Source organism: Pleuronectes platessa, chromosome 9 (genome assembly GCF_947347685.1).
Source record: "Pleuronectes platessa chromosome 9, fPlePla1.1, whole genome shotgun sequence".
Classification (NCBI taxonomy): Eukaryota; Metazoa; Chordata; class Actinopteri; order Pleuronectiformes; family Pleuronectidae; genus Pleuronectes; species Pleuronectes platessa.
Window position 1 is genome coordinate 4,231,795 of NC_070634.1, and position 17,461 is coordinate 4,249,255.

The 17,461-nt window shown below is 39.8% G+C and overlaps 1 protein-coding gene across 2 annotated transcripts; it reads left to right on the top strand.

Annotated features, from left to right (window-relative positions):
• The first annotated feature begins 242 nt into the window (after positions 1-242).
• On the top strand, positions 243-17,454 carry si:ch211-247n2.1 (calcium-activated potassium channel subunit beta-2). 2 transcript variants are annotated; one of them, XM_053431180.1, is made up of 6 exons: positions 305-381; positions 1,055-1,183; positions 12,957-13,064; positions 13,940-14,110; positions 14,246-14,441; positions 15,749-17,454. In XM_053431180.1, exons 3-6 carry the CDS (start codon positions 13,015-13,017, stop codon positions 16,031-16,033), a joined length of 702 nt encoding a protein of 233 aa, XP_053287155.1. In that variant the 5' UTR covers positions 305-381; positions 1,055-1,183; positions 12,957-13,014; the 3' UTR covers positions 16,034-17,454. The 2 variants fall into 2 exon arrangements, with proteins under 2 accessions (XP_053287154.1, XP_053287155.1); XM_053431179.1 differs by lacking the exon at positions 1,055-1,183 and having other exon boundaries at positions 243-381.
• The last annotated feature ends 7 nt before the right edge of the window (positions 17,455-17,461 follow it).

A 17,461-nucleotide genomic window follows, 5' to 3' on the forward strand; every position in this document is an offset into this window, starting at 1 on the left:
CAATATTAGTTAATAGTATGTAAGTCAAAGATTTCTACATGAATCAATAGTAGCAGCATGGTGAGCTTCAGTTATATAAGTATATAACAAAAATGATGTAATAAATACCTTATTAAAGTGTCCAAAGTCAAGAAACTTCAAAGTTGAAACTGGATGGAAGCATTTAATGGCAGCCGCCCTCTGCTGCCATCAGGAAACTGAGCCAAGCCTCCACTTCCTCCAATTCTCTCTCTTTGATTGTAGCATTTTAGTCCATCCTGTGGTCCGTGTGTGTCTGTGTTTGTGTGTGTGTGTGGTCAGTTCTCTGAGTTAACGTTAACACAGCAACAACATGCTGACCCACAGGAGCTTCAGAAAGGCCGAAGCCCACTGCACCTCAGGGTGAGCTCTCTGATCTGTTTCTCCATTCACTACATACCAGCTTTAATGCCTGTTTTCATCTCATGTCTTACATATTTCTGTACAACAAAAAAGAAGAGAAGAAAGTATAGCCTTTGGATTTGGTCTTTATCTTAAAATTAACTCAGAAAACCATATTGGTCTATGGGTCTTGTATACATTATAATGTTTAGAAAATAATAATGTTAACTTGAATACTATGGGACACATTAAATTAGAATGAAATGATTCTGTATAAACATGTACATGTACACAAATGCATTTTCACCAAGATGCTATGTTATGTTTCTTCCGTTTTTTTCAGTAGCAAAAGGAATATCATTTGAATCAATAAAATATAAACAGCTCTTAACGATTTCTTATTTAGTTGTTGCTGCGGCAACAGCGGCCTCTGCTGCCTAAAGTGATAAAGACAAGAGGCTTTGCATTCTATGCTGTATATACCCAAACCAGGCAATACGTTGTATTAATACTACTTTATAATAACACCATAATGTTGTCATGTATACAATTATACCATGATTACGAATGGCTGGCAATTTTTATGTTAAAGCATCAGTACACTATATGACAATTATCTGACTTCATAGTGATGTCATAATGTCATCACTCCTCCTCCTCATGTCAAGCAACATTCAGCTGATCTGTTTCACAGGAAACCTCTAAAGCCACAGCGGCTGAGGGCTGAAATGAAGACGATAGGAAATGGCCTCTTCACCTCTGCATGACATCCGTACCTTCGACACTGAGATGGGTTGCGCTTCTCTGTGGTGTGTGACGGGAGGTCGGTGTCATCGAAGTGATTTGAAACTGATTATTTAAAATATAATAGTCTTTAAATCGTCTAGGGGATGAATTACCTAACCTGAGCATACAAATATCAACGTGATATCAATCTCCCAGTGTCAAGCTCTGCAAACCCAGAACAAATCACATACTTCTGTTCATCAACTTAATTCTAGTTTCATATTTATTGTAGGGGGCAGCTAGCCACCACTAGAGGTCCCTGTTTCTAAACATAAACCACACCAGTGTCTTACCTTGACTGAGGTTTAAGGACATTTATTTGAATACATTGACATCTGGACTTCTCTGGTTTCATTTATAATATTTCAAAATATAAAGCCTATTTCATGCATGTAATATGTGCAGTGTGGTTTTAGTTATTTTATACATCTATTGTTCTCTTTCTTGTCTCTGTGTCTTGTCTCCTCCTCCTCACTTTTCCTCTTTCGGTCCCTCTCAAACACTGTCTATCTCCTCTAAGTCCTACAGACAATAGCCACCAGACTCTGATTATCAGTGTGAGCACTGTGAGGTAGTGTGACTTTTGTGGCTGTCCCTCACTATGCACCATGGGAGTCATGCTCATAGCTGCTCCGTCCCTGATAAACACAATGTCACATGTTGCCTAGTGGACACCTCTTAACATGTCATGGGATTAAAAGACTAAATGAAAACTAGGACACCTTCTGACTTCAGCAGCATTTGAAGGTAAGAATTGAGAGTTTGAGTGGATGACAGAGGGAAAAGCTGTTTGACTACATTCCACAAAAACTTGAATGGGGGGGGGGGGGGGGGGGCTATTTCAGTCACTGAAATGAAAGCTAAACCAATGCCCTGTGTCCTATGTGAGCTGTCTTTAATTTTGCCTCCATTATGTTGCTCATTCCAATGATCTTTCTATTCAGCATTTTTAGACCTCACTTGTTGCCATACATCCATACTGGAAATTTAAAAGAAGAGCTTGTAACACTGTTTTGCATAATAAATCACATCATGATGAAAATGTGACTCCCATTCAGAGAGGAAGCAGTTAAATATCTGCAGCTAAAATTGCTGTAATTGAAATTATTGTATTATCTATGAAATTGTTTTTATACTGGAAAACGCAGCAATCGACCACATATAATGAAGCTCTATGAAGCATTTTAACATATTCAGCAGTATTCAGCCAAAACCTTTTCAAATCCACTCTACACTATCTGTACAGCACCAAACATCTCACAGACAGAGTCAGCAATTCATATTTCCATCAGGAGTAGAAGTAGAGGGAACATTGGCCTTTAATTCATCAAGTAGCTAGAGCCACGACTCTTAACCAGACAAAGAAGCAGCTTCTACCCAAAGGCCATCACTCCTACAGTGTACGTATGTAATATACCTGTACATTAGTCAGCCAACACAAAGCCCAATAAGTTAATATTTATTATACTTGTTACTCAATTCAGGTTTCCACACACATATCTCAGACAATATCAATCTAAACAGACTGTATGTACTGTACATTACACAAACGTCATAAGATTCACCTACTTTGTATACATATGCATCCTGTACATTAATAACCTTTACCTGTTCCAGCAACTTTGCACTCCGCACCATATAAATCACCTTCCCCATGTATATAAGTATGTTAATGATCCTACTGGTCAGTCTCATTATCGTGACAAAAAAATATAATTTCATATAAAAAAATTGTTTTTCAATATTTTCTTTTTCTCAATTCAAATATCATTTCATGTAGATGTATACTTTGTGGCATCGCAGGTAAAGTTTGGTGCGCTGCCGTCACACAGCTAGACGTGCCTTCCATGGACTCACTTCAAATTGGTTGCTAGTCTCTCATCTTCAGAATAAGATGAAAATTGAAATAAATTCAATTATATTTGTATAGCACCAAATCATAAAATACGCAATCTCAAGGCACTTGACACAGAAGGTTGAGACCTTAAAAATAACAGAGAAACCCAACATTTCCCACAATGAGCAGCACTTTGGCGACTGTGGAGGGAAAAAACTCCATCTACGACAAAAGGGTCAACTGCTCATACACCATCCTTTTGAAAGTCCTTAAATTGGCACAATCAACCATAAGCATACGTCACATTTACCCTTTCGCTCCCACTGCCCCGTACCCCCATTCTCTTCTTCTTTTCCTCGTCCTAACCGTGAGCATGAATGCCTCTTGTGGCTGATTGTCTTGTTTGGCTCGCTCAGAGTATTTTGGTTTATTTCCTAGCATCAGATAGTATAGAGCATCCCATTTTTTAAACACACAACCCAAACAGACAGCCAGCAGACCATGGAGAGATATCCACTGTATTCAATGAAAAGTAAATTGGATTACAGTCTCCTACTTGACCCTTAAACATTTTTATAAGGAAAAACAAATGTGTAGCCATACTAACAAATACTTGTCCAAAGTGTTAACTGTCACGACATGTGGAATAATGAAGGAAAAATACAAAATCTGGATTAAAACATTAGAAAATGAATCCCTTTCTTGTTCATTAGTCTTAAAATATTTTGTCCAAACTTGAAATTAGGTGACCAACCACCAGACTACTGTCAGCTCTGGTGATAGTGAAATTTACATGCACTGCAATGACAGCGGTCTGCTACGTTCCACTAACGGTGCATCGCTGTGAGGTGCCGCCAAGTCTGGTCTGAACCATTAACACCAGCTGCCTCTGCTCCTCGGCCATTAGCACTCAGTCCAACACTGACAACAGAATATGTCTCAGACAAGACAACATTAATGCTATTTACAGTGCATCACACTGTCCCGTCCGCATGTCCCTTCTGTCTTTTTCTCTCCTCGGGCCATTCCAGCTTCGCTCTCACTCTGTTTCGATGAGTGCACTGTGCTGTGGCTACTAGAAAGATACTGGGCCTCTCCAGCTGCAGTACAGATGTCTATCAGGAGAAGTTACACATACTGGCAGTCATATGGGAGATCACAACGGTGTAATTGGACACATCTTACTCTCGTAATTTTTTTTAATTCAAGTGTGAATCAATGAATTTATAAATGTCTCCAAGGAAAATAAAAAGATGTTACGGGTCCGTGGTTTGTAAACAGGGATTCCAACTGCGACAAAAACAGTGTGTCAGTAGTTAAGAATAAAAACACTAAAAGTGTGAGAGAAATTAAAGCATCACCTGTGAAAAACACTGGGTTATTCTACACTGGGTTCACTGCTGCACCTTCATTTTCATCACACAAAATTGTGTGCGGAACCCTGTACCAACTAGCATTGCTGTATATCTGCTTGTTTTGAGTAATCTGATGTTAATACACAACTTGTTTTTAGATGAAGAGTCAAAGAGCCTAAATGGAAATCATCCATAACTTTATCTTTGGCTGTATCTAACAGTTAAAGTTTAATCGGGAGATACTTTAAGAGAAACAAAGGAAAATTTGTAAATTTGAATGAAATTTGGTTTATTGTAAACAGAGGAATAGACTTTAGTGCTTCGACCCCAATGAGAAGTTAAACGCCATTGAGGTGGTTCTATCCTCCAGAGACTTGAGACTGGTGGCGGCGAATAGGGCACAGAGTCAGAACGATTGATGAAGGCTTCTGATTGGACGGTTGACCAAGTATCCAGAGTTAGATAGATAGATAGATAGATTGATAGATTACTTTATTCATCCCCGAAGGGAAATTAAGTCGTCATAGCAGCCGGTACATTTGAATGCAACAGTATATATAATAATAATAGTAAATATAGTAAATATAATAATAATAACGTATAATGTACACATGTATAAATATGTGTATGTAGACATATACAAATAATATACAAAGAGTATGATATAATATGATATGATATATAGTAGAGGCATAAATATAAGTATTTGACTATACAATAGATAATATAATATACTATGAGTGTGAGAATATGTAGACAGAGTGTGCAAAAGACAAAAGACAATATTATTGTATAAAATGATATATAGTATCAATATGGTTTATATTAACACATATCACATATGATGTGAAGTTGAGGTGAGACAGTAGCGGAGGTGGGCAACTCATGGATGATGGAGCTGAACTGACAGCTGAATGACAGGAGGGAAAGAGAACATTTTAAACTTACAGGTGATTGGCTCAAGGTGAGTGCGTTGTGATTGCGATAGAAGACAGAAAGAAGTGGTGGATCCTCGAGGTAGCGGAGACTGTGCATGTGACAAGACAGGTCTAGAGCTTTCTGGTCTTGATTGATACAACTTGGCAGCAACAATATAATTGCAGAGTTGGCAGGACTGCAGTGTATGGAAAGATGCAAGCAGACATGGATTTATTGGCAAAATAAAGATAAATGTAGTAACTGATTAGTCAACTTCATGAGTAGTTTCACTGTTTCATCGGTAACAGCTGTATAGAGGCTGTTCACAAACATGCAGGGGGGGAAAGTGACAGGAGTTATTGATTTCAAAATCCACAACTCTTAGATTCGAAACAAGGCTGAGCAGCTGTGTGAGACGCTCACTGTCGTCAGTCAGGTGCCACACACACACACACACACACACACACACACACACACGCATGCCATGCCTATAAACCATCCGCGAAGAGAACGATGATATCACTGCTGAGATGCACCCTGCATGAGTCCGTAGGAGGCACGTCTGTGTGTCTGTGAGCTGTCACTGAGAACCACAGCACCTGTGCCGTCACCACGCCACCTGACGGTCCCACCATCCAGGAAGGCTGTGAGGTTTATGTGTCAATGAGAGACAAGTGGCTCATGAACCGTGTGAGATTAATCCAATGTGTGTGTGTGTGTGTGTGTGTGTGTGTGTGTTTGTGGAGGTCTAAGAGTGAAGGGAGGATAGAGCATGGAAAAAACATATGTGCATGTGTTTGTATGATGTATGGCCTCATCAGAGAACATTCTTTAGTGGTTTTAAACACCCGTGACACGCTGCCCTTGACCTTTTTAACAGTTGTCAGAAAGGTGAATATATGGCTCTGTATGTGTGTATGTGTGTGTGTGAGTGTGAGTGTGTTAGTGTGTGTGTCTCCAAAACACACAAAAAGACATGTATAAACCTCTATGGTCTCTTGACGCCTGATGGGCTATTTGTAAAACACATGGCGAGGTGTATGTAATATATATACATGACATTACACATGATACCATTCATGTTAAAGTCTCTGAAGACTATTGTCCAAGTGCATGTGCATCCACACGATGACCCATTTCATTGAATTGTCCATCTCTTGTCCATCTCTTGCTCTCTGCTGTCTATTAGCTTCCTTCTCTTGATAAGCTTCTCCTGTCTGATCATTAGTATTGCTAATTTGGGTTGGCGGTGTAACCTAACACACACCGTCATCTACTAACCAGTCAACTATAGAGAAAAATGGGTGTTGTGTCACTCAATTTCTATTTTTCAGGAAATCAATCACTGCTCACTATATAGTCCACTATATTTTGGGTTCAAGTTTGTCATTTTGTACTGCTGTCTGAATGTGTAGTGAGAGTTTTTATACCCCCGTAACGTCAATTTTTCCTCGTAATGTGACATCTTTAGGTGACGTGATCTTTGTTTACATTCTGCCAAGTGTAAATTGAGTAACTTCTGTTAAGTTTGGTCAGTAGTGTGTGAGGAGGAGGAAGGACAGAGGCTTAGAGACAGAACAGAGCTGGTGTTTTAGGATATCGTCATGTTCATGTTTCTTTCCTCTCTGTCACCCCTCCCCCCCCCCCCCCCCCCCCCACACGTGCACACACACATGCACACAAATGCACACACACACACACACACACCACCCACATCCTCTGTGACAGACGCTGATGAAGCTGACGTACACTGCTGTTAAATAGACCTGAGACCTCAGACAGAACTGAATCACAGTCATAAAACACTTGTGGATTAAACTTGGACGATGTCTTCGGCAATTTTCATAGGTTTGTTTTCTGTAAAGAAGAATCCATGCGCAGGTTTTGTCATGAGTAACTTCTATTTTACGTCTCCAACCTTTTTAAAACTAGAATGTTTTTTGATTGCCGTCTTTTCAGTTTTCCTCTGACAGTAAATATTAGAAAACTTCTTCAATATTGGGTGCTGCGAATCAGACATTTATCTTTGTTATAGCATCCAACAGTGAAGCCTGAGGAGCACTGAGTAGATAAAATGGGGAAAGCTTAGTTTGGATAAAGGTTAACATGAGCCAATGGACGGAGTTGTTGTAATGTGCAAGGTGCCATTTTTGGGGACGACTGCTCCGACAGTCTGACCATTGACTTCTGTCAGACACCACAGTCAGAGATCAGGTGAGCTCCATGTGGTCTTACGTCTGCAATATAAGGATATGCTATGCTTTTGTAAAATAGGATGTTGGAATAAGGATAGTGATGGTTTATATTGTTTTCAGTTCACATATGACTAGATTGAGCCATGACTGATTACGTTTTGTGCTTTGGTTTGACTGAACTAAATGTTTTATTATTACGCTGACAAAAGAAAATCAACATGTCCGTACAAATAGAGGTTCTCAAATTTCTCTGAGGAACCTCTACAAGATGAAAATATTCCAAGGGGCTCCTCATGTATGTCCAATGTAGATTTGACATATTGTATTTTTTATGCTTCTACCCAGTTTTGTGGAAGAACCAAAAATAAATTATGCTCATGTCAATGGATAAATCTGGAAGCTTTTCATGGACCCCGTGGCAGTGAGCCACAGACCCCCATCTGAGAAATACTACATTAGAACATTCATTTGTTTTTGCTCCTGTACACAGTTCACTACATTACATGACAGTGTTCAGTATCCAGTATATTAAATCATATTGTGTTAAATCTCATTATTTGCTGTCACTAATAACAATAAAAAAATCTATATGCATATACCACAACAAATCTAATGATCCTATTTTGGAAGATACATAAAAAAAACAAAAATCTATATTTAAATTTAACCGGATTGAATGAAATTCAAGCATATGTAGCCTGAAAGCTGTTCAGCTGTTGTCATATGGACACTGTTATGCCTGACAATTGAGAAAACCTATGTATTAAAGTGACCATTGAATACATGTAAACAAAAAACATTCATCAGTGTAAAAAAAAAAGAAGCTTAAATTGTGAATGTGTTGTTAATCTTCTGATTCAGTGTGTGATCCTCTAATAGAGTTCAAATATCCGTCTTATATTTTGATGATTCACTTCCTGTCCCGGCACTAATCATATTAATACCAGTTTCATTTTTCAGTAGACTCAAAATGTCACTGAGCAACAGCTCAGACCTCTCCAGTCAGTGTAAAACTACCAGACAGCAGACACACACAGGATAGGAAAATATCCATCAGGTGGTCCATTATTCATGGTTTCATCACGTTTATAGACCAAGCATGTCTGTGTGTGTGTGTGTGTGCTTGTCAGTGTGAGTCTGTATAGAGTGTGTGTGTGTAGTGAAGCATGTTTCAGTCAATATTTGTTCCTGTCATGTTGACTGTTTCTGTGTCAGTAGCCATGTGAAAACAGCTCCATGATGCCATGGTGTGTTACTTCTTGTTCATGCTGAATGCACCACATACTTATTTCAAGACTATGTCAAAAACATTTGGTTTTGTCTTAAATATAAAAAGAGCTGCTAATTTATTGAAAATTTCAGTTTTTACTGAATGGTAAAAAATCTGCAGGAAGAGGTCACTGCACCAGGGCTATGGTCCAAAAAGGTTGAGCTTAGTCTCTATTTAGTGTCCTTGGGCAAGACACTGAACCAAGAGTTGCCCCTCATAGGACAAATAGTGATGTATGAATGTGTGTGTGATTGGGTGAATGGCAATAAACTGTACTATAAAGTGCTTTGAGTGGTCATAATGACTAAAAAGAACTATATAAATACAGACCATTCACCATTTAACGTACAATAAACCAGTCAGTGTCATCTTCTATTGCTTTAAGAAGCCAGGTTCACTTGCATTGTGACATATTATATACAAACCAAAGCACAAAACGTAGTCCGGTCATTATTATATTTAGAAATTTAAGATAGAATACTTCTCTGAAGAGGAAACTGATCCCTGTTTCAATCCCTGTTTTAAGGTATTGCTTTAATCATTTGCCAATTGTATTCATTCCTTCTGCTTTATATGGCCTCTCCAATGCAGGTGCTTCAAAACAACTGTGAAATACTGTGCCACTGACTTCAGAGCAGATTTAGTTTTTCCTGTGCTGCCTCGTCATAGCAATGCAACATTCTTATCACCACGGACCAACACGTCCATGGGTTCTCAGTTGGACGAAAGCACATTTGGAAGTAAAACAATAAGGGTGTTGGTAAATTATCAACTGTGTTGATCGGAAAAGGACACTTGCGTCATGCATGCGCTTGATGCCACTTTGCAGAAAAGAAAGAGACATTTGTGTTTATCAGGTCTTTCACATTTTCTAGGTTTATTGTTGTGATTAGTCTTGTGGTTCTTGAAAACGGAGAAGAAGGGTCAGTCTGTGTAGGTTTGATGGCTTTGATATGTTTATTTTTCATGATGGATGCACTCTGGACTGAAATAAATAATAGCTAAGCTGAACGTTGTCATGTAAAAACCTGAGGGTGTGTCTTTTCCAGGCAGTGAGAAACTAAAAAAGAAATTATCAAAAATGAATCAAAACAAAATGACGCAATTTAAAATAAAAACATTTGAATATTTAAAGGCCTAAGGTATGGATATTGTGAGATCATTTTTGCAATCATAACTCATCTTCACTGGCATAATTGAAGAATAAATCCCAGCCAGTTGCTCCCATGGTTTATATACTGCAGTCAGACCTGGGGGGAGGATTTGAGACATTGTGTTTGGCATTTGAATGTGATAGATAAAACCAAACCATCATTAAAGATGCCATGAGCTCTATTAATATACTATCTAAAGGTTGAATTTATACCAGCTTAGTGTAGATGCACCTCTACTATAGTTCACCTGTGGTGCGTTAGAAGGAAGTGACATCAACTGGCCTCAAATGACTGTGTTCTACCCAATCCAAATGTTGTAGTAATATATACCCTTATAATTATAATTATAATACAATGTCTCAATAGGGTTTTATACAGTCTACTGAATCACCTTCACCTATATGCTGATGCCGCAGCTCCATCCACTATTTCTATAGTATAGTCAGGGTCACAGCCTTGGTGGGAACATGTAGCAAGAGGTGTGTCTAATTTCTGCTTTAAAGGCTTAACATCATTGATGTTACACATTCATTTTTCGCAAGACGCAGTGCTCGAGTTAGCATTATTTCATGTTTTACTCCTAATGTCTAGTAACCTTCACAATGGCAGCCTTCAAGAGAGAGTGTTTTCCTGTTTGTGCAGGAGCCCTTAAACTGGAAAGGAATGGCAGTTATGTGTTGTGGACTAGCTTACAAAGATAACTCTTAGGCAAATATAACACTCAGAGACACACACGCAGACCTGTGTAGGCATGCAGTCAGTCAACACACTCGCCCCCACATAAATCAAAAGAAACACATGTTCTCAAGAAAGACGCGTGCACACACACACATACACACACACGCGCACGTCAGCCCCAATCATTTAGGTCACATGTTTTATCATCAGCTGACAAGCAGATGCACTGATGTGATGTCCCACTGAATTAGTTCCTCAACAGATATTTAATAGTGTTACGCTGGATTGGTTTAAGTACAGCTCAAAGTCAAGGCAGGAGCCCAGTTTCCATGAAATACAGTCGTTTTTTGAAAAATCTGCACCTCAAGATTTACAGTCACTGCCAACACTCACTGGCAAAGTAGAATGTGGGGTCACCTTTATATGCAGCGCGGAGGAAAGTGGGAATGTGAAGGTCGTTGTGGGTGGATGGGTGTGTAACATGTCAGACTGTGAAGTCCGTGCAGTGCTTAAGGGAAGATATACAGGAAATAAACACTAGATGAAAACATACCAGGTTCACCACCTGCCTCGGCCACATTTTTCCAGGCTCATTCTCAGTCAGAAAGGACACTTATTTATATTAACACGATTTGATTGGCTAGTGCCTGCACATGGGTATTTTGCAGGCAAATCAAAGCAATGACACCATACTGCAGTTCACCAAAACATGACGTGACGACTTTCAAAGATAATGGGAAGGTTTTCCATTGAAGCCTCCAACACATACAGGTGAATGCTCTGTTTTAGCCAAGAGGCCCTTATTATAACCATATGTATTTTAACCTTAAACTTATCTGGCATAAACAAAATCTCCAGACCACAATAGTTGCTATTTAAAGATACTGTAAAAATTCTGAATTCGATGAAATGTAATTCACTTGTGTAAAACTCTCAAAATGAATCTTTTGAATCAATTACAAGTGTTCTTAGAGCAATCTGCTTCAATTCCCATGACTAGGGGTCGCACATGCCCTACTGTTTACACCATCACGCCCATGCCCACGAGAGACGCGTATTCTGGCGTTTGCATAGAAGGGGATTCAAACTGATACAGAGCCAAAACGCTTGCAGAGATCATTTCCGTTAGAAAACGCAGGTGAAACAGATCTTGGTCATCATGGAAACAACAATTAACATGCAGAGTTTACCAGCAACAGCAAACCATACCTTTGCATACCTTAACGGATAATGTCTACTACTTCTTAGGTTAGGGTTAGGAAGAGAATAACAGCATTTAGTTTAAAAGAAGTACTTCTTTAAGATTACAAAATGTTTGTTGTTATGGTTAAAATAACGAAAATGTAAGGTTTTGAATAGGTCGCTGATAAAGGAAACTACACATACTATTGGCTTTACAATAAAAACAAGCAGCAGGATCCATCACTCTTTATGCCATGGTGCCTACTTCCTTCTTTCCTCCTGGCACAATGTCTACGGCCACCAGGCGTTGTGGGGGTCGTGATAGGCTGCTGCACAGATGACCTATGGGATGGTTTATCACAACAGAACAGCTGACGACGCTGTAACTACTCAGAAAGAAGTGTTCGAATTGTATTGATGACCGACAAGAGAACCCTGTTAAGCCTGGGTCGTAAACCATGATGAGGCATGCTGGGTCAGGCCGGTGCTGACATATGAACGTATGTCTTGAAACCAGCTGGAGTTGTTTTCACCCCTTTGATGTTACACACACTCCTGTTCACTTCAGATCAGCCCAGCCACGGATATATTTAGCCGCTGTTTAGAGAACATGTGTTTTGACTCTTTTTTTCATGTTTGTGGATATTATGATCAAAGTTTTTGAAATCAGTAACGTAAGGTTACATAAAAGCCTTCTTGAGGTGGCCTCTTTATCTCACCGTCTAACGGAGACTAACAGAGACTAACAGGTTTTCAATTAACAATGCAAATCCATTCACGGCAAATTTGATGCTCTGATCAACCATTCCTGACCGGGTATCAGTGAACCAAGCAGCCATTGCCAAGGAAATATTATACTATGTAATTTATTATTTATTCAATTTTATCTATTATTTAATTTAAATGTTTATATTTACTATATTTTATTTATACTATAAAATCTCTTCAACAGCTATTTCCCTCGCTGGTTGACCAGAAGTATTTTTCTGAATGTTCATTGGAAATTCTCAAGTGTATCATGCGTCAAAAATGTATCTGTGATGGATGATCCGTTTTTTTCTTGTATGGTAGACTTTTCTGGGGGCACCGCACACTAACCAAAACCACTCTATTAATTCTAGCTACATGGATTGTGTATTACAACTTAGGAGTACATGTACATCACTTCCTCATCGCTCTTTTAAAAGAACCTACCTCACTCACTGTGTCTATGTCTTACAGGAGAGTCAACACCTCTGGCAGCAACGGTGGACTTCCTTACCCACATGCCTCAGAGAGGATGTTTCTTTTGACAGGAAGTAAAGCAACAAATGGAAGAAGCGAGCGCAGGTATTGGATCCCGTCTTACCTCAGTTTATTCCGAAGACAAGGCAGAAATGTTCGAAAATGCAAAATGTTGCTGGAATTAAAATAGAAGACATTAAAGTTTTTTAACCGTTTTTGCAGGTGACATGTTGAATTTGGAGTTGCAATTTAAAGTTAATCAATTCATTTTATTTGTTTTAAAGTGGGCAGCTGAATAGCATTTTACAAGGAAGATATAGTGCAGTGTATCTGTTGATGATGAAAATATAATACAATGTGAGTTGATGGTGGATCCTGATGGCGGCAGTTGATCATGGACTATTCCAGTTCAACCCCATCAACAAAATATCAGTATTTACAACATTGATTCGAAGAAACAGTTTGTAACATATATGTGAAGTGTGTCAATGTTTAGTATTTCTACAAAGAAAATGTCTGACAGAGATGAAGGGAGGATTTATTGACGGTAATGTTAGAATATGTGAGTAGTTATACCGATATCAAGCAGTCTTGTTGTAATCATAGTCCATGATCAGCTGCCGCCATGACCCATCATCCTGATCCACCACCACTATCAGGATCCACCATCAGGATCCATGATCAGCAGCAAAAATTATCACAATTCATTTTACGCCATCGTGATCTCTAATCTGCGATCTACCAGCATGGTAAATGTTTGTCTGCAACTTAATTAATATTACGCATATCTAATTTGTTGGATTGATTGATTGATTGAAAAGTCAGGTCATGTCACTTGTACAGTGTGGGGTGGAGCAGTAAACTTTTTAAATGCCGCACAGTGTATGCCCAGCTTTACTGCACACTTCAGAATTTACAGAGAGCTTAGCCTGTTGATGGTCAAATTAGAGAACTTCATCTTCTTTGATACACATGTTCAGATCCATCTACCAGAAGTTCCGTGAGTATGAGGTGCTGGACAAGAGGAAGACGGTGACAGCTCTGAGAGCAGGAGAGGACAGAGCCATACTGCTGGGCCTCAGCATGGTCTTCTTCTCTGTCATGACATACTTTGTCCTTGGAATCACCATACTGCGCTCTTACTCGGACAGGTAAAGACACTTTCAGGCCACAGAGCAACAAGTGCATCAGTTTTGTGTGAACGCAGTTGTTGTAGATCAATCCATTTATGTAATCAGAGATATACGATCCCTGCAACAAGTGGAAATCATTGGTCTTTCCCACAGTGTGTGGACTAATGAGGTCAGCTGCACCATCGTGAACTCCACCATCATGTGGGATGTAAACTGTTCGTACAGCTGTGGGTCGGAGTGCTGGAAGAACTCCCGTTACCCCTGTCTCCAGGTCTACGTCAGCCTCAACTCCTCAGGAAAGGTGATGCGACTGCTGCACAACGAGGAGACTGAGGACAACAACCCAGAGGTACTCAACATCTGATGATGCTGCTGCTAGAATCCCTGAAATATTTATTTTTTCATTGAGTCATTCTAACCTTTTCTTAGGATGTGTTTGCCCCTTAATTAATATAACATATATCTATTGTTTAATAATATGTTTTTTCAGAAAGCCGCTCATTAAATCCACCCCTCAAAGACACACACACATAGACTTCTAATGGCTTCGGTTTGCAAACCTACAGACCATGTTCATTCAATAAGCCAGTTGATTGAACAGTGGTATATAGTGTTAAGCACACACATGGGCATGGAGTGGTTTATTAATAAAGCAAAGTCATTTGGGGGGCGGCTGGGGCTCAGTAAGGGAGAGTTGGTCGTCTACGAGTTCAATCAGTCTCCCACATATCGCATGGTGACGTTTTTGGTGGGCAAGACACCAAACCCAAGTTTGCCCCTGACAGCTGTGCTGACAGCTTGTGATGGATGTGTGATTAGAGAAAGTGTTGCATTTAGATGCAGTGTATGTGTGTTAATGGGTGAACGGAAAAACTGTAAAGTGCTTTGAGGGGTCATCAAGACTAGAAAAGTGCTATAAAGATTTGTTTTGAGTCGTTATGTATTCTTAACTGTCTATCTGCAATAAGAGTTTGTTATTCTATATGCATGCATTGGAAATGAGTAGAACAGGAATCAAAGTGTATGTAATTTGATATATATAAGCATATATGTTTATATCGCCCTCTGCCACAAGACCAGACTGCTGTATCATAATATTTTTTATCTAGAGAAAAAATTAATATATGTATATATATATATATATATTGTGGCATCACAAGGGGGCGGGTTATAGAGGGGCATTATGTGCCACACTCTGGGAGTTGCTACCTCCCCACAAGATGGCTGCCGGGAGGACTGCATCTCCCAGAAGGCACTGCTGGGGGAGGTGCCAATGTCTCCCTCATTAAAGCTGGAGCTCAGGTGTGCGGGCGAGGAAGGAGAACAAAGGAGTGGAGGCCACCACACAGCAAGGAGCAGGAGACATGGACAAAGATCCTTTGGAAAGGAACCCCCTGAGAAGCAAGTGGATGGAGGACTTGTAATTATACGTTGATGAACTTTATGTTTTTGCTCCCGGAGAGACTTTTTGTTAATTAATAAACCGGAATTTTTTTTAAACCCTTTTTTACGTCTTCTCTCTGCTTCTGTGACGCACTGCCCTACACCCTTTTTAGTGGTTAAACCTACTGTGATACCACAATATATATATATATATATATAACATAACTTAATGATATAATCTTAACTCTTTTCTTTCTTCCCCCTTTCCCTCAGTGCTTCTACATCCCAAAGTGTCGTAAAGACTATGCAGCCACACACGCCATAGTTCAGAACATTTCTGGGCGTCTCAGGCCTCAGCACTCAGTTCAGTGTTTCGTGGACCCTGCGGAGAGGATGGACTGTGCCATTTTGACTCAGATTTACGGTCGGGTCGCCGTCTTCCACTCCCTGTTCTGGCCAACCTGCACACTGATTGGAGGAGCCATTATCGTTGCCATGGTGAAGTTCACTCAGTACCTATCCATCATGTGTGAGCGACTGAGCCGCATCAAGACGTGATGGAGAGAAAGGCGGCCGGTTCAGATGGAAGCTCCTGTAATACGGACATACAACATAAGTGGAAGCAGTGGGTGACGCTTGGAATGCTGGGATTTACACAATGACAATCTCAAAGTTTTCAGAAAGAGGAGCACGTGTTTTTGAGACAGTTGAAAGCCACATTTAAAGATAAACTGATGCCTCTGCTGGTGGTTGAAGTGTAGTAACAATCTTTGAAATGATGATTTGCAACTTGTTTGTGGATCAGTCTTTTATAGGGATGCACCGATATGGAAATTCTTGGCCGATACCGATATTTAAAATAACAATCTGGCCGATTACCGATACCGATATTTGTTTATTTTCTTTTTGTTGTTATTCATTCACCCTTTTGTGCCAGAAAAATAATTAAATCATTATTTAAAAAGCACTATTCATCACTCTTATCTTTTAATGAGCACAAATTGAATCAGATTTATGAAACAATCTCTGATTTAACTAAACTTTATTTAACAGAGACATATTAGGCCCATTTTACCGCAAGTTTAAATGGTTCCTTGGGATCTTAATGAAATGTCTGTAACATATTTTGGTCAAAATACCACAAGGATAATTTAAAACAGCACCTTTTTGCCCTGTCTAAAACAGCCCTGTTAAAGTATCATTATAGAGAACGCTCTTCTCATTGATTTACGGTAGAAGTATTGCCCGTTTATTAGATGTGTTACGGCTTCTGCGTGTATAACGTATGTTGTCAATTCCCTTGTTACCTGTGCATGAGACGGATGAATAGAGCCGTTGCACATGAGAATAAAGTACTTAAACAGACGCTACGCTCATACTTTTTACACCAAGTTACACTGCGTGAGTCAAGATAACTTAACAAGCCCTCCTTAAAGCCTGAAACATGCTTCTGCATTTTCACGGGCCCGTAAGCGCAAGAGCCCTTCCGGGTCCCTTACGTGCTTATGTATCCCTCCTTACGTGCTGACGGGTGTCGACCCCCTTTTCTAAAATTTACGGCAAAGCTCCGCAAGCTCATTCAGCCCGCAAGGCTGTGATTGGTCTGCTCTACATCCCTTCTGGAGCTGCATTTCCGGTTTCATGCCCCATAATACAGGCAGAAACAACAGGAGATTTAGAAGAATGAATATGGACCAAATAGAAGAGCGTTTGGCAGAAGAGATCCGAAAGTATGTCCACTTGTATAACCCGTCACTGACTGGCGTATTTGTCCGCCTGAAAAAGGCTACAAGTACCCGCAGTAGCTATGTAAATAAACAATCGATGAAGAAGAAAGAAGGCGTCTCTCAGGTCGTCTTCGACAAAAAGCATTACTCCGCCTAGTGTTCTGGCGCGGAATTGCTTTGTAAGACTCGCAACGGTTGGGGAAGCATGAATGACAACGAGTCTTGCGCCACAGCGGCGTGAAAAGACGCAGACGCAGTC